This window comes from Vicia villosa, linkage group LG3 (genome assembly GCF_029867415.1).
Source record: "Vicia villosa cultivar HV-30 ecotype Madison, WI linkage group LG3, Vvil1.0, whole genome shotgun sequence".
NCBI classification, from domain to species: Eukaryota; Viridiplantae; Streptophyta; class Magnoliopsida; order Fabales; family Fabaceae; genus Vicia; species Vicia villosa.
Genome location: NC_081182.1, coordinates 121473678 through 121493778, shown reverse-complemented (window position 1 = coordinate 121493778; position 20101 = coordinate 121473678). Strand labels below are relative to the sequence as shown.

The following is a 20101-nucleotide window of genomic DNA, read 5'->3' as shown; positions in this document are numbered from 1 at the left end:
CCCATCTCTCGTGGTTCTCACCTTTAAAAATCGGTAGATTTGCTGGAAATTGCATTGATGTTGTGTTTCTATTTGCCATTTCAAAATCTCCCTGAATCGCAACCAGGCTCTGATACCAATTTGTTGAAACAATTAGAGTTTCAAGAAGAAATTGAAGAAGAAGAAGAGGAGAGGGAAGCGAAAACTATATTGATGAAAGGGAGAAAGTTATTATTATCAAGTTACTATTATTTACATCATAACATGCCTATTATAGGGAACCAAAACATACAATTCACACATTGCAGTATTCGACTCTTGCCGAATACATGCTTGCACTATTCGACGTCCTACTAAACTATCTTAACTATGTTGACTCTAACAAATTCGACTCTGTCGAACACAATATTATCGAACATAGACTTGCTTACTGAAACTATAAATTACATCTTCTAACAAATGTATACAAATGTATGAGATTCCAATCTTTTCTACTTCTCATAAAAAAAAATCAGATTTAAGTTATGGACAATTATTAAAAAAAAAATAGTTGTGTTTGATGTCAATAAAAAATTAATATTATTTATCAAAATAATCTTATAAATTATAATTAGTAAATTTAATTAAACGAAAAATAATTATTTTGAGAAAAAAATTTAATTATTAAATATTTTTTATGTATAAGCATTCCATTTTATATAATTTGAATTTTAAATTATTACATCTCATGAAAATTATATTCTTCAAAATTACTCCTAGTAGAAAAAGAAACCCTAGATTTTATCCACAAACAAAGCCCATTGTTATATTTAGAAATTAATAAACCATTTAAGTAAAAAGAGTGTAAGATTTAACACGTGGCAAACACTAATAGGCTACTCTGTCGTGGTTTCTGGTACCGAGTCTCTGCAAGCAAGCAAGCATCTTCAATTTCTTTCTTTCCTCATTCTTTGAAAGCAAACAAGAGGAATGAATAAGATTTTCGTTCGGTGGTGTCATCGTTTCTTCGTCTTCTTGCTTCTTACAAGGGTTTCCTTAACCTCATCACTCCCACACACTCATAATGTAATCATATGCTTCAAATTGATGACAAGTTTGTTGAATTTAATCATGTGCTGTTTGAATTGTATGAATTTGGATTACAATAGGATGCAAATTTAGGTTTGAAATTTCAACTTTTGAATTGGGAATTGAGAAATGCAAGATGTGTTTTTGTTTGTATTGTTAAGCTAATTAAGTTCACTTTGTTTCAATGAACTGTTTCTTGGTTTGATTGAAATGGGATTAGCATAGAATGGAATTGGAATTGGAATTGGAGTTGTATAATAGTTTATTGTGTAATTTTCTTTAGTGTAAAAGTTAAATTTTTATTTTGTTTTTTGTTACAGGGTTATGTAGATTCAGATGCTGCAAGGTGAGTCAGTTTTAATGTCTGATTGAACTTATTAGCCTGTATTTCAGAGTTCATCACTTATTTTCTTGGTGATTCTATTATTAATAATGGAGAAACAATAAAAAAACTGTGTGTATATGCTTTTGTTCATTTTTATCATTCTTCTTACAATCTTTGTAGCACTGCCTCTGAAGAGTGAAGAGAGGCGTGTCTGGTGTCCGACAAGTGTCAAATTTATTTACTATTCCAATATTACTGGTGTCTGTGTCGATGTGTTGTTTCCGATGTCGGTGTCTATGCTTCATAACTTACAATGAACTACTACTAACAAGGACACCAGATAGACACATCAGTGTCGCGTTGACACGACTAATAATCTAAGAAAATGAAAGAGATTGACTATAACTATATGTGTCAGTGTCGTGTCGGAGACATGACATGCCTTGAATCTGAAGTGTTAGATGCTATGTCTTTTACTTAGTAGAATAGACTTAGGTGGTTTAGGTATTAAAAAAGTGTTAGATGCTAGAGGTAGAGGAAGACCTAGAAAATCTATAAGAGAAGTTATTAAAAAAGATCTAAGATTAACGATTTGGATAGAAGAAGCATGGTCCTGAATAGAACATAATGCGGAAGTTAGTCCATGTAGCTGACTCCACTTAGTGGGATAAGACTTGGTTATATGTTTGGGCCTTCTTGCTTCTTGTACTGTAATTTGTATGACTAATAGATAACGTCACTGTTCAGAATTCTGAATCAGGAGCAAGGTGATGTTCATCAAATACATTGCTCTAGAGAAAGAAGTAGAATAGCTTGGAAGATCATTCAAGAGGTATGGCTCAAATGAGTGACTCGATTAATGCTACTCTATGACCTACTTGCATCGATATTGCGTAATTGATAAATGTACATTCTCTTGATACATGATTCTTGTTTCACAGTATTTGACGCCAGTTGTGGAGAAAGAAAAATATAATATCTCAAGAAAGTGCAGACTTCACCCTGAAAATGATATCTACAGAGATCAGGAACAGCATAAATCTCATATAGATATAAATGAGTGGCAGTGTGGATACTGTAAGAAAACTTTCTACGAAGAGAAACATCTCGATCAGCACTTTGATAACAGACACTCCAATTTACTTAATTTGGTATGATACTTCTTGTTTAATAGCATCAATACAATTTTTATGTTTTCTTTCATTGATGAACAAGTAAATGATGTTTTAAAGCATTTGTTATAATTTAGGAAGGTGTGAATTTGTTAAACCTTTTGAAAGTTTGGTAGTTTTCTCTACTTGGTTTGTCGCGTTACAGCATTAACATCTTAAATGAGATGATTTTTTCTGATGCAGAATGAAAGCCAGTGCTTAGCAGATGTATGTGGAGCATTGCACTGTGACCATGACATCAATTCCAGGTCAAAAAAATCAAAGTGCAATCCTGCTGCAGCAGCAAGAAATAAACATCTATGTGAGGTGTGCTTTTGTTTTTTTGTCTGTTCATGTGTTAAACCCAGATTCATGTTCTAATTTCCTTATTTTTTTATAGACCTTAGCAGACAGTTGTTTTCCGGTTAACACAGGTCCTGCGGCAAGCCGGCTTCATGGTATTGCAATATTCTATTCATTCTTTCGCAAAATTTGTATGCTTATGAAAGTTTGTGATACTGCATTCTAACACCAATAATTTGACAGAATTCTTCTTGCATCAATTCTGTGATGCCCATAGTTGCACTGGAAGTGGAAAGCCTTTCTCCAGAGGGCGCAGGGTAATTTGACTGTAATCTAAAACTAAATTGTTTTTTCCATCATTTTTCTTATCATTGTTCAATAGCTGTTATAGTGGCGCCGCAGACGTAGCGGACGGAATTTGAATAAAATTGCTATTGTTCCGTAATACATTATTTAGTACAAGGTGATGTCAAATAGTGGGAATCACTAATGTCCCAGTATAAAATGATGTCAAATAGTGTTGTGTAGAGGAATTTAAACAAACTGCTATTTTCACGTAATCTGGCATAGACAATCCTTTTCTTTTATCAGTTCTTGTGATAGATTTATTGACCTTCACTTTGCTTTTGTCAGTTCTCGTGATAGTTTTTCTGATATTCACTCTGCTTTTGTCAGTTCTCGTGATAGTTTTTCTAACTCTACATGTTATCTTGTTAGAACTATGCTTGATTTCTAGAGCTCCTTAGTTGTGATAAAGGATTCAGAAGTTATGAAGAAACATACTCCAACAAATTTGTTTAGTTCATGTGAAAGTAAATTTTAAAAATGACACCTTTTTGTAAGAAACTTACTATAATATAGGTCTCACTGAAAAAGGCTCAGTGAAGAGAAAACAATAAAGTCAAAGTGGTACAGGATTGTTAAATAGCGCCTATAGCACTATAGCTTTGCCGAATTTAGACAAAACCACTATTGTCATGCTATACGCAGTTTAGTATAAAATGTTGTCAGATGCAGCTGTATATGCAGTGGTATTACACTGCAGTGCAGCGGTATAGTGAAGTGGTACTACTTTCTGAGTTGTATGTAGCGATGATGAAATGATGAAATTAAGAAAAATATTCTTAACTGGTTTCTTGATTTGTGCAGAAAAAGAAAAACGGGTTCTACATTGCTGCCTCCATTTTTCTTGTGACGCTGCTGTTATTTTACTATCTATACATTTATTTATATCAAAGGTATTTGTTTCAGAACTTGTTTGTCATAATCATAGTAATAACAATTGTAATGGTTCCATCAAGGTTTGAACTTTTGTATTTCAGAGGATTGAAAAGGGAAACTCAAATGCTGAAACGTATCTCACAAGCTGGCCGAAAAAAGAAGCCATCTTGACCAGTAGATCTTCATTCCCTTCTGAAGCTCTCAACCTGATTTTTCAGAAAGTGAAGATGTACCTAATGGATTTATGGATTCAGCTAGAACTGTACTGCATTTGAAACCCTTTCTGCAAGTCGTCGCCAGCTTCAAATCCACATCTATTTGTTTTGCTAATTGTAAGCCGAATTCTTTGTAAATTTAGTTGTTGTTTAGATATAAGTTTCCTCCACATTTATTGCTTTTACGAGTTAACTGCGCCTTTATTATGATCTTATAATCATTCTCTATAAATAAAGTACTGATAGAGACACAAACATACATTGATACGATAAAACCGATATTAAGTTGACAAAAAATGAAACCATCAACACATTGGTGTACAGCACTTCACTAATCTGAAGTGCCACTTCAGAGTTTACTGAACATCTATGCCAATTACTTTTGCATTAGCTTTGGCTTTAGGGATTGTTATGTAAAGAACACCATCTCTAACTTGTGCCTTAATTTTCTCAAACTCGATATTTTCCGGAAGAGAAATTCTATGATAATACCTATCATAACTACTGGCAGGCCAATCTTCATGTTCTTGACTTAATTTTCCATTGCCATTTGCTTGACCTTCATGTTTCTCCGTAGCTACTTTTTCTGCTTTCACTACCAACATTTTCTCTTCAATCCATACCTTAACATCATTCTTGTTCATACCAGGCATGTTGAATCTTATCTTGTAATCATCTTGTCCTTCTTTTATTAGCCAAGGCATTTTTCTCTTATTCTGTTCTTCATTTTCCACAACTATCCAACGGGAACCATCATTGTACACCAATGGATCTTCCACAATCCTATCCATTGTGTCCATCATTTGTTGCACAGTTCTAGCTACTGGAAACTGGTTAAACAATACTGTCGAAAAAAGCCATTTGTAACACTGTTAGTGTCAATGGAGTAAACCTTTGATAAAATCACAAAGGAATTGTAAGTTTTTTTTACCTCTAGGTGAAGCTTGTGACACCTTCATCTTTGGTGACAATTTTTCACCACCTGTTGCCATAGCCTTTACATTATTGTAGAAAGTTCTGTTCCTACTTGACATTGTTGTCAATTTCACATTAGAAATTTTGTTCATTCTGCAAGATGAAGTGGGAGCAGAGAAGCTCATGTTTGGTAGAGTTATTGCAGTCATTGTATTTTCCTTTTTTGCAGTGATGCTAGCGAAGAATATTGATGGTGTTTAAAAAGTTGATGTTTGCATTGAAATTTATAGGATTCATTGGACATTTCTGGATACAAAGATGGTTGAGAAATTTTCATCACGTGAATGTGACTTGAGAGTGTTCTAGACGTGTCTATACATTTCTTTACCAGCCCATCTTGTTTCCATAACGGATAGGGATTTGGAATATTCGGGGCCACTTTTCAAGACACTCATATTTCTATAATAAAAAAAAAATCTTTTATGGAAAATAAATATTATTTTTGTAAATGTCAATTTTAACTTGCAACCTCGTCACTTAAACTCGGCATCTTCATATTGCGAGCTTTTACCATTATATTCTTGTTAAAGTTATTAAATTTAAGAAAATGAGTTTTTGTCGAAAATTTTAAAAAAATATTAGAAATTTTGAATAAAAAATTATAAATTTCATGAATTTTTATCGAAACTTTCAAAATTATATCAAAAATTTTGAAAAAAATACTGAAAATTCCGGTAAAAATTTATGAAATTTTTATTAGCAATTTCGTTATGTATGCGTATTTACTAGAAATTTTTAGTAAAATCTCATGAAATTTTTTATCAGCAATTTTAAAGTGTGAGTGTTTTTATTGAAAATTTTAAAATTTCTGATAAAAACTCTTGTATTTTTTACCAAAACTTTTATAATGTATGTTTTCAAAAAATTTAAATGAACAACTAAAAATTAAGTACGAAAATTAATTAAAGGCAAAAATAAAGTAAAATATAAAAACATAATAATAAAACATAAGAATAACCAAAATAAAGTAAAGAAATGCCTAAGTAAAAATATAAGAGAATGTGCATCAATATGCCCTGATCAAATTCCCCCGCACTTGAATTTTTGCACTCCGAGCAAAGTAAAATCAAAACTCAAAAGAAACACACAGCAACATTTACTCATTTTGGGCTACAAACTCTTCTGCGGTTAAGGTTGCATCAATAGGTACTAAATTTGCACACTAAAGATATCGTAGGAACACAAATCCGCAATTGTGCGGTCATAAGCCTCCTGAACACACAAACCACTTCGAATCATGTTATTATGCCAAAGCCTAACTTACTCATCATCCTTTTTACTCTTTTTCATTCTGGCGCAATCACATTAAGCCCGTTATCTCCACACATTCATAGTAAGGCTACCGGTTAGTGACTGTGATCCTTTTTGCATGGGGATCTGGTACCTAAGTGGTATACCCCTTTTATTCCCCAATTGTAGTTGCGGGGGATCGGACCGTAATCCGCCCTACCAAGTTCAGCACCAGAAACCTATGAACCAACTAAAAATGGGTCTTGAAATCATTTTTTTTGTAGGTTCTACAACCGTTGGGTTAAGTGACCGGGTGAGGGTCACCAAACTTAGAAGGTGCATCCTTTTTTTTTTCAAATAAAACTTGGATCACTCACTTATTTTCATCGACTTCCTTGCGTAGAGCATGTGTGAGATGGTACCGACTGCAAAGATAAACTACTCTAGAGCCATTAGAGAATAAGAATTCAAGTCTATCTCATAACAAGTATTCAAAATAATTTCCACACTCAGGAGACTTACGGTATTAAGACGATACCGATCTTGTGAACTTTTCCCAAGACTCCACAAAACCTCATATTAATCTATAGCTCAAAACTTTCAAAGAAGCATTTTTTTTGAATAAGTAAAAATAAAACAAAACAACGAACAAAAGCGAAGAAAATAAATGGTTCCCTCCCCCACACTTAAAACAAGCATTGTCCTCAATGAAAGAACATAAATACAAAATAAGAGTGAGAGAAAGGACATAACACACCCGGGTAGTCAAGGAGGATATGTGATCAAATAAACAACCTTTGCTAGTGAAGGCTCTTCTACAATCTCTCCTTCGAAAACATAGTTCTCATGGATCAGCTTCGGGTAATGCTCATCGTCCTTAAAAAGTGGTTTAGCTCCTTCGTCTTTTATTCCAGGATCAAAGAATGTTCTTCTAAAAGTAAAAGTGTCAAATGGGCACGTGAAGGTGCTCTCATCTTGCACAACATCAAGGAACCAAAGGTTATGGGCCTGCCTAACTACTTTTGCTACATCTTCAAGTGAGATCCTATGCACACACATGGACGAACTAATATCATAAATGTCATCCAAAGTCCATCCAATTCCTTTCTTATGCTTCTTCAAAACCTGCAAAAACTTACTTTCTTGATCAAAATAAAGTTTAGAAGAAATTATAATCGGAAGTTTTTCATTCATCTCTAAATAAGCATATTTGAGATTTTCAAGAATTGGTTTCAGCTCTCGGGAAGGTGGTTGTTCAATGGATGGTTTGTTCCGGGCAGCCAGGGTGTCGAGAGCTTCATCTACATGAACAGCTTCATTTGCAACCTCATCTGTAGTACGAATATCGTTTTGCAAGGCAAGCTCAATTTTAGCACAAACAGAGCAAATTTTAGTGTCAGTACAAACATCACAAGAGTAAACATCATCAAAACCAGACAATGATGGAAAATCATCTGCAAACAAATCAGTACAAGTATCATCAACAGTTTCATAAAGCAACTCTATTTGAAAATTAGATTGCTCTTTCAAGGGTTGTTGGTTTGATCCTTGAGTTGTCTGCATGGCATTCATCAAAGTGACAAGTTGTCCAATTTGTGTTTGCAAAGTCTGAAGAGTAGAATCTATTTGTTCTTGATAGTGGAAATTATTTGCAGCCATTTTTTTGACAGTATCCTCTAGTGAAGGTTCAGAAGGTGCATAGCACACAACCTGAAATTCCTTCAGATGCTTATGCGGATCCTCTCCTGCAAAACCATTAAACCTAGGCAACAAATGTGTTAAACCATATTCCAATTCAAAAGGTGCATCAGCCGCAGGATAGTCAATACATAAACCATTATAGTTCACATTAGGGACAACCAACTGCGTCAAAGTTCTTTGTTCAGCCATGGTTTCAACAAACACAGAAATACCAACCATGTTCAAAGTAGGCGGAAACAAATAGAAAGAAGGAAAACGATTAAATTATAATCAGAAAATTATAAAAACACAGAATTTCATCTAATTAGACGAAATAAGAATTATGGAAATTTTTTTGGATTTTTTCGAAACAGCAAAAACAGTAAAAAAATAATTAAAAATAGAAAAAAGAGGAATTTGGAGATTTGAGGTCGGAATTTGGAGTATTGATCGCACGATTTTTCTGCTCCCAATAGGCAAAAAAAATCGATCAGACTCAATTTTCCCCAAAACCGATTTTTCGACTCAAAAAGGCGTTATGGCCGAAACCGCGAGGAACCTATGGCCTAAACGCACGAACACTAAACCTAAGACTCTAAAATCAGTTAATAACGACAAGAGTCCCCGGCAACGGCGCCAATTTGATCCGCTGTTGCGCATGGATAAAAAACGAGTGTTTTGTAAACTGTAGTAACGACGGTAACGACAACTCGGATATCGTCTCACAAGGATTCTTAGTTATTACTAACCAATTGAAAATCAAATTATGGGGAGTTTGTTTTGGTATTCGATTTATAGAAAAAGTGATTATTGAAATAAGCTGTTGTGAAATAAGTGATTATGAAATAAGTCAATCTACCAATTTAGTTCTTACTATCATCGATTATTATAATTTTAATACCCTAAGCGGGTTGTCCATTCCTATTTGGATACAAACTCAATGACAAGCGTTATGAGGTTTTTAAGACGTATGATCCTATTTCTGAATTAAGCAAACGGGATAAACTCTCATGAATTAAGCAAACATGATCGATCAGACACAAAAACGAAACGAATTAAGCAAACGCGACGTGACGTGCCTATGTTAGGATCATGCAATCAACCAAATTGAATCAATATATTTCATGCAATTGAATTAAGCATACAAGAACACAAAATATCATTGAAAGGAATTAAACTAAAATTAACATTATAATAATCTCAAGTGTTGGAACCGGAAATACAGTAGATTGACTCAAGGGCGATTAGTTCTTCATGAGTTCGTAAAAGCTCAGAAAATTTCGTGAATAGTGTAATGTGAACAGTACCGCGGCTGCTAGGTCTTAAGGAAATAACACAACCCGTTTGAGACCCAACTGGGTCAAATTACAAAACCCAGGCCCACTACTAACGACCCAAAACAGAAAATAAAATAGTGCTGCAGCTTCAAACGCAAATCTGGGAAATATAGGCTCCGAATTTGACTTCAACTCCAACATGAAAGTCGTAGCTCTCTTTCTTAGCTTTCCGGCGATTATTAGAACGCCTCAATCGAATTTCTAGAACTCGAGTTATGATTGTTTCCGTGAAAGCTGCTGAAGCTGAAAATTAAGTACGAAAATCAATTAAAAGCAAAAATAAAGTAAAATATAAAAACATAATAAAACATAAGAATAACCAAAATAAAATAAAGAAATGCCTGAGTAAAAATATAAGAGAATGTGCATCAAGATGCACTGATCAGATTGTTATGTCTTAGTTGTCTTTTGAATGCTTAGATTGGAGCACTGGTTGAAACATTGAATCTGCGTGTATCTTGATCTTATTGGTTGCATATTTTAGAAGATTTTATAGATTTTTATTTCCATTAACTGTTTCCTTTGTGCAGTGATAATAGAGGAGATGGAGGCGGGGAATTCGTTACTGACTTTCTTCTGGGTGGTGCTATTTTTGGAACCCTGGCTTATGTTTTTGCTCCCCAGGTCATTTCTTATTACTTCTATGGGAAAAATTGAGCATCTAATGACCTACTTAATGCTCTTTCACTGTCTCCCTTATCATGTACTATAGAGATATTGAGGATACTAGAGAACTTGTCTTCGACTTATTTGCAAAAAGGCCACTATAAAACTGCAGAAAAAGATTATAGGTGAGCATTTTATTAAATGGAATCAAAATTCATTTTTTGATTTTTGTTTCTCTTTAAAGAGAGAAGTGATAATGATTCACAACAACAGTAAAGCAAGAAAACACACTAATCATATTCGGGGTTGTGATACGATACATCCTAAGAACACAGAGATGGCTATGAAATTCAAGAAGAATGACGACGACAAGAACAAATGTTGATACAAACCTGAATGGATAGCTTAGTTTATTCCATACCATTATTTAAATATTAAATGAGCTATTTCGAATAATTTCATTTCTATATCATTATTATACTGTAACTATTTTGAGAACTAATAATTGGATGAATAGAAACATCAGTTTTATGGTTTGATTACATTGTTGTTTGATAAGTTTAAGTAATGTAGTAATAGTTGAATAGAAATTGATTTTATTTTATCTTTGAGATTGCAACTTGAAAGCTACTATGTTGCAGCCACATTGTAGACTATAATGGGCATCTCTTGGTGTCAAACAAATAAGTAGTTTTATGGTGCTTATCCATGCCCAACTTTGTAGCCAAGATAAGCACAATTTGTTGCATAAAATATAGTGTTGTTCTTACTTTTTTTTTTTTTGACAAGATAGTGTTGTTCTTACTTAAAATATCAAACAATGACGATCTTATGGGAATAAAAAATTAAATAATCTCTATAATGGAATAAACTCAAAATGTTTTCCACTTTATGCAATTGAAACAGGTTTCTACTTAGGATCCTTTTTATTAATTATTGTGCTTTTTAATTTTCAAATATAGCTTATTAGACTGCACAGATTTTCTAATATTTTTTGGTTCAAAAGTTTAGAATGTCTTTGTATGAATCTTCAGTTTAAATCTTCCATTTGAATTGAATTCAATAATGAATAAAAAAAATGTGAATGAATGAGACCTGTATTAATATATGTGTATAACAAACAAATTGAAATAACATATGAAATTGAATTTATAAATTATTTATGATTAGTTGAGAAGAGAGCTGAAAACAAGCCATAGCTTGCAATCACATATTCTATAATTTATAAATTATTTATGATTAGTTGAGAAGAGAGATGAAAACAAGCCATAGTTTGAAATCACATATTCTATAATATGACCAAATGCTGTAGAAGTAATATGAATTTCTTGATATAATAATATGTTGTTATAACTTAGACCATCAAAAATATAATGTATCTAATTATTTTTTGACATTTCTTGATAATATATGAAAAATCGAAATATATAATATTGATATAAAACAATTTTATTTTTTATTTAAATCTTTAAAACAAAAGCATGCGTACTACACCAGTACCCGTGCGGACACACCAGTTACACACCAGTACCATGTGAGTGTACGGATAATCAGAGCAAAATCTGTGTAAACACACGGGTAACACAACAGTTTTTTTTTAATGCACGAGTAACACACCAGTACTGTGTGAACGCACGGGTAATAAACTTATGTCAGGTGTACTACTGACTTTTCATTTTCTTTATATTTTTAACCATAGTCCAAAATTTAATAAATACTACATTAAACTGAATTTTTTTAGATCATTCTTCATGTTATGAATCAACCGGCTCTAATTTGTTTATTTGGGCCCAAATTTATGCACGTATTGTTTCTTTCTTCTAATTCAGGCCCATATTATTAACCTATTTTTGTTCTAATAAATTTTATAAAAACCAATTATACTAATTATAAAAATAAATTGCTCAATAAATCATACCAATATTATTTTCTAATATTTCTTTATGTCAATTTGAATTAATATGATTTATTTCTCTAATTCCAATGCTTTCCAATTTGTTCATGTTTTTTTATACATAAATTAATGTTTATTATGTTAATTATTTTTATTTTACAAAATTATGTTTCTTAATTTAAATATATATATCTGCGCCAAATGCGCGTCCCGTACCAGAACCCATGCGAATGCTGGGGTTTGTTACTAGTTTTATTACAAAACCAATCTGATTACAGAGAGTGATTCTGAAGAATTTTGTGTAACTAAAAATTTGAAGATTGAATCTTACTACAACCAGTTTGATTTCATACTACAGAGACTGATTCATATGGGGTAATACAAGTTCTGAAATATGCTCAAACACAACGAACGAGAATTATAAGGGTTGTTATGGTAGAGCAGTTTTATAGACCACTCTTGCAGCTACATATGACTATTAGCATGAAAACTGCCAACACATCTGAAACTAGATTCGGGTAAGTCAAACAGAAGTCTGCATCATTTTCTTCCTCGCGGATCTCGACTAAGCCCGTATTTCTTCAGTGTTTTTATGTAATTTCTCATAAGGGTAAACTTGTTGCTTCCTAGATGATAGAAATAATCCCAGGAATAAATACCAGTTTTATGTAAGTCATCAAAATTGAGCCTGGATCATCCAATTAAACAATCAAGTTTTAGTTGGGAGAGAGTATTAGGTTTTATTTAAGCAAAGAATTTTGTTTCTAAAGTCTGAAATTGTAGTACCTTACCCCATAGTTTCCTACTGGTTCTGCAGACATAATTCCCACATGGCGTCTTCCAGATATCACCTAGATTAACAAAATCATCAATAAAGTAAGCATCATTAGAAATAAATCCACTGATCTTGAATCAATTTGAAATAATGAAGTTACCTTTTCACCTCCAATTGATCTGATTTTTCCATCAACTGCAGGGCTATTTATTCTGAGAAATTCAGCAGATAATTTGAATGCACTACCATTGGCAAATTCTACTTCTACCTGAAACAATAATGCTAAAGGATGTAAGCAAAAAACAATTGATGAAATAACATTTCCATCAGCTATAATTACCAATCTTAAAACCATTTATGATTTCAATCTATAGGTTTCTATAGACCTGTTGGTGTTCCACACTTGCCTTAATTGACAATTTAAATTAATTTGATATTTCCAAATACTTCTCTATCTATTGCAAACTAAACATGTGTGGGTTTAGTTAAATCAATAAGACTAAATGGAAATTTTTTATTTTATTTTCAAAAAGAAAAAACTAAGGGGATTAGAGAGGGAAAAAACTCACATATTTTGGGGGTTGAAGAGAGAATTTGGTTAGGCGTGCAGATTGTTCGGCCACTGAGTTGAATCTCCGAATAGTTGCGAGCATAGTTTTCCTTATTCTAGTCACGTTATTTTTACTTCTGAAGGAGATCATGAGGGAGATTTATCACCGGAACCCATGTTAGCTCAACGAAATCATGTTTTACAACTTTCAGGCAATGAAATCACAAAATAAATACCATTAAACTCTAATTGATGAATACAAGTTGTAGTTCACACAAACCTAAGAAAAGGAATGTGCATGTGTTTCTGTTACATAGAATGTTATATATGAAACAGACATTTTATCAAACATGTAGTGTGCAAAATAACAAAAGGAATTGCATGAGTTACACAGAATGTTATATATTTAACCACGAGAACTAAGCTTACTTTGATGCCAAGAAAGAGAAAGTAGAGTATGCTGGAAAAAGAAGATATCGTCTCTTATATAAGAGGAATAGAGTTCAACGTATTGCTATGGTTCTGTGTGATTTTCATCCAATGTTTGCATATTCCAACACTGCATTGAGAAATTGATATATCCTTTGAATTATAAAAAACTCAAGTTACGAAAATATCCTCACTCAATTAAAATATTAGGATATTTACCTTCCAACTTATATTGTTTTGTGCGACGTCATCTCAACATACGGTTTCTCTCCGCCGCGGCCGTTCATTGCTTCGACATTCTGCCACCTCCGCCGCCGCCGAGCTTATCGTATTTTGGATGTATTTGTGATGTTGGAACATGTCAGAAGACTAACAGCCTTAACACCAACCATAAACCTCTCCATCTTAGAGACCAACTTACAAAGATGCCAATGGGTGAACCAATTCAAGCAGATTCTGTCTCAAATGATCCTCACTGGCTTCATCTCAGACACCTATGCAGCAAGCAGGCTAATCAACTTCTCCACTCACTCCAATTTCATTCCTTTCCATTACTCCCTCAAAATATTCAACCACCTTCACAACCCCAACACTTTTATTTGGAACACTATCATGCGTTCCCACTTGGAGCTTCACAATTCACCTCATCAAGCTATTAATTTTTACAAGCTCTTTCTCTTTCAAAACGCTCCGCCTGATCATTACACCTACCCGATTCTCCTCCGATCGTGTGCGGCTCGGGTGTCGGAGCATGAAGGAAAGCAAATTCATGACCATGTTGTTAAGTTTGGGTTTGATTTTGATGTGTATGTTAGGAACACGTTGATTAATTTATATGCTGTTTGTGGGAACATGGTGAGTGCGCGTCAGGTGTTTGAGGAAAGTCTTGTGTTGGATATGGTTTCATGGAATACACTTTTGGCGGGTTATGTTAATGTGGGTGATGTTGGTGAGGCAGAATTTGTGTATGACAGGATGCCGGAGAGGAATACTATTGCTTCTAACTCCATGATTGTGTTGTTTGGAAGAAAGGGTTTTGTTGAGAAGGCGCAGAGGCTTTTTGATCGGATTCAAGTAAAGGATATGGTTTCTTGGAGTGCATTGATTTCTTGTTATGAACAGAATGGGATGTGTGAGGAGGCGTTGGTTTTGTTTGCGAATATGAATGCTTGTGGGGTCATGGTGGATGAGGTGGTTGTGGTTAGTGCTATTGCTGCTTGTACGAGCCTATCGGTTGTCCGGATGGGGAGGTCGGTGCATGGTTTGGCAACCAAAGTAGGGATTCAAGATTATGTTAGCCTTCAGAATGCATTGATACATTTGTACTCAAGCTGCGGGGAGATATTGGATGCTCAGAAACTTTTCAAAGGTGGTGTCTTGTTGGATTTGGTGTCTTGGAACTCAATGATTTCTGGGTATTTGATGTGCGGTTTAATTGAGGATGCTAAGACATTGTTTGATTCCATGGTTGAGAAAGATGTTGTGTCTTGGAGTACTATGATATCGGGTTATGCTCAACATGGATATTTCACAGAGGCTGTGGCTTTGTTTCAGGAAATGCAGACTCTTGGAATTAGGCCGGATGAGACTGCTTTAGTGAGTGTCATCTCAGCCTGCACCCATATGGCTGCTTTGGACTTGGGAAAATGGATTCATGCATATATAAGTAAAAACAAATTTCAAGTTAATGTCATTCTGGGTACGACACTTATAGATATGTATATGAAATGCGGATGTGTTGAAAATGCATTAGAGGTTTTTTATGCGATGGAGGAAAAGAGAGTTTCTACCTGGAATGCTCTCATTCTTGGGTTGGCAATGAATGGTTTGGTAGAGAAGTCACTTAACATGTTTGAAGATATGAAAAAAACCAAGACACTTCCTAATGAGATAACATTTATGGGAGTTCTTGGGGCATGTCGACACATGGGCCTAGTGGATGAGGGGCGCCGCTACTTTAGTTCAATGACCCAAGAGCACAATATAGAACCAAATGTTAAACATTATGGATGTGTGGTTGATCTTTTAGGACGTGCAGGTTTGCTTAAAGAAGCAGAGGAACTGATTGAGAATATGCCAATGGCACCTGATGTTGCTACTTGGGGTGCTTTGCTAGGGGCTTGTAGAAAGCATCTTAATAATGAAATGGGAGAGAGGTTGGGAAGGAAACTCATCCAGCTTCAGCCAGACCATGACGGTTTCCATGTGTTATTGTCAAATATATATGCTTCAAAAGGAAATTGGGGCGATGTTCTTGAAATTAGGGGAAATATGGCACACCATGGGGTGGTGAAGATACCTGGTTGTAGCGTGATTGAAGCAAATGGAATAGTTCATGAATTCCTAGCGGGAGATAAGACACATCCTCAAATAAATGAGATTGAGCATATGTTAGATGTAGTGGCTGCAAAGCTAAAAATTGAGGGCTATACACCAATCACAAGTGAGGTTTCATTGGACATAGATGAAGAGGAGAAGGGAACTGCTCTTTTCAGCCATAGTGAGAAGCTTGCTGTTGCCTTTGGACTAATCACTATACCCCCACCTGCTCCTATCAGAATAATAAAGAATTTGCGCATATGTAATGATTGTCATACTGTTGTAAAGCTAATCTCTAAAGCATTTGATCGTGAAATTGTCATAAGGGATCGTCATCGCTTTCATCACTTTAAGCATGGATCGTGTTCCTGCTTGGATTTTTGGTAGCGAAAGCTGCAAAACAGTATGTACAATTAATGTGAATGGACCCTTGCTATGTTTAAGGAAAATACTCTGAAATCAAAATCTTTACAACGTTCTGGACTCAATTATAGAAGCATGTAGCATCGACGATCTTGTTAGATTTGGTCAGGGTCATTGATGTTGAATCAAATTATTTTTCATTCTTATACCGCAAGTTGTTTCCAAAAGCTTATGTTGGTATAGAATGAGGGCAGCCGTTCATGACATACTTCACAAGATACCAAATGCTGCAAGGTGAGTCAGTTTTATTGGAAGTATTTTAGACCTACGTATTGTGTACGGTGTTTTTGTCTGTCCTGTTTCATAGTTAGAAGAATGAGAAAAATGAGTTATTTATTGTTTCTCCATTACTGATATCTGATAATAGGATCCCCAAGACAATAAGTGGTCAACTCTGATATACAAACTAATAATGTCATTCTTATCACCGGTCACTAATAATTAAGAAAACGAAAGTGATTGAATGTAACACACAGACACGCATTTGATTTGAAGTGTCGGTGCTATATCTTTTACCTTTGCTTGGTCTATATGTTTATGCATTTCTTGGTTTTTGTTTCCTGGAATTGGCATGGCAAATAAATTAATGTTACTGCTCAGTATTCTGAATCAGGAGCACGGTGATGATCATCAAATACATTGCTCTAGAGATAGAAGTAGAATAGCTTGGAAGATCATTCTAGTGGTATTCAACCATATCCAAATATAAAAAGGGTGAGTCTCTTGATGCTACTTGCATCAATATTACACAAGGGATAAATGTGCATGCTCTTGATATAAGTTTTTTTTGCTGCAGTCTTTGACACCATATGTGGAAAATGAAAAATATAACATCTCAAGAAGGTGTGGGCTTCACCCTGACAACGATATATACAGAGATCGGGAACAGCATAAATCTCATATGGCTACAAATGAATGGCAGTGTGGATACGGTAAGAGAACTTTCTACGAAGAGAAACATATTGATCAGCATTTTGACAACGGACACTCCAATTTACTTAATTTGGTAAGATGCTTGTTCAATAGAATCAATACGATGTAAAAAGTTACTCTTTTTCATCCATGCATTCTGTGATTATGATTTTGAGTGACTAAACATATTGCTCTTGATATATGTTTTTCAGCTTTTCGTCATGGCATTATAGCAATGACACTGTTTTTTCATACTGAGACGCACCACAATAATCAGGATGATGCGGGTGTTTGTGCTGGTGCTTTATTTTTCACACTTTTTATGACAATTATGCTTAATGGAATGTCAGAGGAAAGATTAGTACTTTTGAAGGGTGTTAATGGTGCATTTAAACCTGGTATTCTCACAGCTTTGATGGGTGAAAGTGGAACCGGAAAGACATTTTTGATGGATGTTCTGGCTGGTAGGAAAACAGGTGGATATATTGATGGAGACATCAAGGTTTCTGGTAAGCCGAAAATGCAGGAACCATTTGCTAGAATCTCCGGCTACTGTGAGCAGAATGATATCCATTCACCTCATGTAGCAGTTTGTGAGTCCCTGCTTTACTCAGCATGGCTTCGTTTACCTTCAGGAGTTTATTCCAAGACCAGAAAGGTCAGTTAGTGCTTACAGCACAAGAGCTATGCCCTTTTAGGTTTCATATCTCCTGATGAAAAGTTTAATTTACTTGAGGTTGATTATTCTGACTTTAAGGACATTAGAAATGGTTGCAGATGTTTATTGATGAAGTGATGGACCTCGTGGAGCTGAACTTGTTGAGTAACAAACAACTCATATAAGAAGTTGGCCAGCCTGCTCCTGGTTCAAATGATCTTCGTTTCCCTACTCAATTATTGCAGTCTTTCCTGGTCCAATGCCAGGCCTGCTTATGGAAACAACGTTGGTCATATTGGCGTAATCCACCATACACTGCTGTGAGGTTTTTCTTCACTGCATTCATAGCCTTGATGTTTGGAAGAATGTGTTGGGACCTCGGCGGAAAACAGTAAGTCAAACTATTTTTAATCAAAATACAATTCCATATTTTTCACCTAGCATTATATTTTCTAATCTCTGTTTATTTATAGTCAAATTCTAATACATTTTGGTGTCTTGCAGCACAAGTAGACAAGACCTGTTGAATGCTGTGGGTTTAATGTATATTGCTGTTCTCTTCCTTGGAGTACGAAATTCGTCTTCTGTGCAGCCAGTGGTTGCGGTTGAAAGAACTGTATTTTATAGAGAAAAAAACTGCTGGGATGTATTCTGCCTTACCCTATGCAATTTCACAGGTAACTATAATCACAGTTTAATCTACTGAGTTATTTATTACTTTACTATGCAAACTAGAAATTCTCATATTAACACCTCCCTTTTCGTCACAGATTTTGCTAGAGCTATCTTATGTCTTTGCTCAAACTGTGGTATATGGAGTTAGTCTATGCCATGATCGGATTTGACTGAACCGCAGATAAATTCTTTTGGTATCTATTCTTTATGTACTTTACATTACATTGCTCTACTTTACCTTCTATGGTACAATGGCTGTGACAGTGACACCAAATCACCATGTTGCTTCTATCGTGCCTGCTGCATTTTATGCAACTTGGAACCTCTTTTCAGAATTCGCTATCTCAGGACCTGTGAGTACTAACATTCAGAAAGACTGTTTCACTGAACCATCTACGGATTGGTTGCATCTCAATCGGGAGATATAAGTTATAATCATATAAACTACTCGTATGACGACTGAAGGAGGAAAGGATGTGAAAACTTTCATTGAAGGTTATTTTGGTATCAAACACGGCTTCATAAGAGAGTCCGTGGTCCATACTACTGATGTAAGTATGAATCAGAATGCATTTAACATGAATGAAAGTAGTTATGTAATTTGCAAAGTATACCCTTCACATCCATTAAGCACTTTCGATGAAGCATTTCATCGAACACCTTGGATTTGTTCCTATCCATTAATCAAATATGTTATGCATTATTGAACAACCTATCCATTAATCAAATATGTTATGCATTATTGAACAACAAAATTGAGTTTGCATTATTTGCATATTGCCAACAATATTGGGTTTTTGGAGAATGATGAGGAAGGTGAAAGTTTTAAATTGTTATTCTTAAAATATTATTTTAGATATTTTTTTTATTAATTATTTTTTAATCTTAAACATTCAAAAATCACTTAAATTTCTAGTTATTTCAATTATCTTTTTATAAAAATTATTTTTGAGATGCATTTTGGAAAATTTGTGATTTCGATTATGTTTTAATCTTCAATATTGTATATTTGTTACATGATGTCAAAATTAATCTTTTAGTTTATAAAAAATAAATTATTTTTTAAAATATTTTTAAAAACGTTTTTATAAAAATCATTTTTAAAAATACAGAAAAAATCTATTTTTTTAAAGTTAAAATAAATAGGTCTATTATATGATCAAAAAATATTCTTACTGGTGTTTGTAAAATTAATTTATCCGACAAATGTCAATATTAATAGTACTTGTGTTATGAATGTAACATCTTTAATTCTTTTGACAAGCAATAAATCTTAACACCTTGTGAATAGCATTATAATAAGAGGTTAAAAATAGCGCACTAGCATTATAACAAGAGGTTAAAGATAGTGCACTGTCAGTGTAAAAAAAATTTAA

At 34.2% G+C, this 20101-nt stretch overlaps 4 protein-coding genes across 7 annotated transcripts; 2 read left to right on the top strand and 2 right to left on the bottom strand.

The window, feature by feature from the left end:
* Positions 1-845: 845 nt before the first annotated feature.
* LOC131662409 (uncharacterized) lies at positions 846-4480 on the top strand. The gene is made up of 9 exons (XM_058932193.1): positions 846-1044; positions 1368-1393; positions 2120-2204; positions 2314-2523; positions 2728-2850; positions 2924-2981; positions 3070-3143; positions 3976-4064; positions 4149-4480. Exons 1-9 carry the CDS (start codon positions 949-951, stop codon positions 4216-4218), a joined length of 831 nt encoding a protein of 276 aa, XP_058788176.1. The 5' UTR covers positions 846-948; the 3' UTR covers positions 4219-4480.
* A 43-nt stretch (positions 4481-4523) lies between these two features.
* On the bottom strand, positions 4524-5455 carry LOC131662410 (small heat shock protein, chloroplastic-like). Its single transcript, XM_058932194.1, has 2 exons — positions 5194-5455; positions 4524-5106 (listed from the first exon to the last, which is right to left on the bottom strand). Exons 1-2 carry the CDS (start codon positions 5384-5386, stop codon positions 4619-4621), a joined length of 681 nt encoding a protein of 226 aa, XP_058788177.1. The 5' UTR covers positions 5387-5455; the 3' UTR covers positions 4524-4618.
* A 6341-nt stretch (positions 5456-11796) lies between these two features.
* On the bottom strand, positions 11797-14106 carry LOC131662408 (uncharacterized). Of its 2 annotated transcripts, none has more exons than XM_058932190.1 (6): positions 13958-14106; positions 13739-13868; positions 13329-13514; positions 12920-13027; positions 12771-12835; positions 11797-12672 (listed from the first exon to the last, which is right to left on the bottom strand). In XM_058932190.1, the coding sequence occupies exons 3-6, from the start codon at positions 13458-13460 to the stop codon at positions 12525-12527; spliced, it is 453 nt and encodes a 150-aa protein (XP_058788173.1). In that variant the 5' UTR covers positions 13461-13514; positions 13739-13868; positions 13958-14106; the 3' UTR covers positions 11797-12524. The 2 variants fall into 2 exon arrangements, with proteins under 2 accessions (XP_058788173.1, XP_058788174.1); XM_058932191.1 differs by having other exon boundaries at positions 11799-12672; positions 13329-13446.
* Positions 13933-19540, top strand: LOC131662406 (pentatricopeptide repeat-containing protein At3g62890-like). Of its 3 annotated transcripts, none has more exons than XM_058932189.1 (7): positions 13933-16714; positions 17094-17194; positions 17277-17486; positions 17605-18050; positions 18158-18441; positions 18555-18727; positions 18821-19540. In XM_058932189.1, exon 1 carries the CDS (start codon positions 14087-14089, stop codon positions 16442-16444), a length of 2358 nt encoding a protein of 785 aa, XP_058788172.1. In that variant the 5' UTR covers positions 13933-14086; the 3' UTR covers positions 16445-16714; positions 17094-17194; positions 17277-17486; positions 17605-18050; positions 18158-18441; positions 18555-18727; positions 18821-19540. The 3 variants fall into 3 exon arrangements, with proteins under 3 accessions (XP_058788172.1, XP_058788171.1, XP_058788170.1); XM_058932188.1 differs by having other exon boundaries at positions 17081-17194; positions 18170-18441; XM_058932187.1 differs by having other exon boundaries at positions 17081-17194.
* Positions 19541-20101: the final 561 nt, after the last annotated feature.

Coding starts and splice junctions, on each gene's coding strand:
- LOC131662410 (XM_058932194.1), bottom strand. CDS start 5,386: ATGACTGCAATAACTCTACCAAACATGAGCTTCTCTGCTCCCACTTCA. Junction 5,107..5,193: donor GTCACAAGCTTCACCTAGAG/GTAAAAAAAACT, acceptor TTTTTTCGACAG/TATTGTTTAACCAGTTTCCA.
- LOC131662409 (XM_058932193.1), top strand. CDS start 949: ATGAATAAGATTTTCGTTCGGTGGTGTCATCGTTTCTTCGTCTTCTTG. Junction 2,205..2,313: donor CTTGGAAGATCATTCAAGAG/GTATGGCTCAAA, acceptor CTTGTTTCACAG/TATTTGACGCCAGTTGTGGA. Junction 3,144..3,975: donor CTTTCTCCAGAGGGCGCAGG/GTAATTTGACTG, acceptor TGATTTGTGCAG/AAAAAGAAAAACGGGTTCTA.
- LOC131662408 (XM_058932190.1), bottom strand. CDS start 13,460: ATGATCTCCTTCAGAAGTAAAAATAACGTGACTAGAATAAGGAAAACT. Junction 13,028..13,328: donor CTCTTCAACCCCCAAAATAT/GTGAGTTTTTTC, acceptor TTATTGTTTCAG/GTAGAAGTAGAATTTGCCAA. Junction 12,673..12,770: donor GTAGGAAACTATGGGGTAAG/GTACTACAATTT, acceptor TGGATGATCCAG/GCTCAATTTTGATGACTTAC.
- LOC131662406 (XM_058932189.1), top strand. CDS start 14,087: ATGTTGGAACATGTCAGAAGACTAACAGCCTTAACACCAACCATAAAC.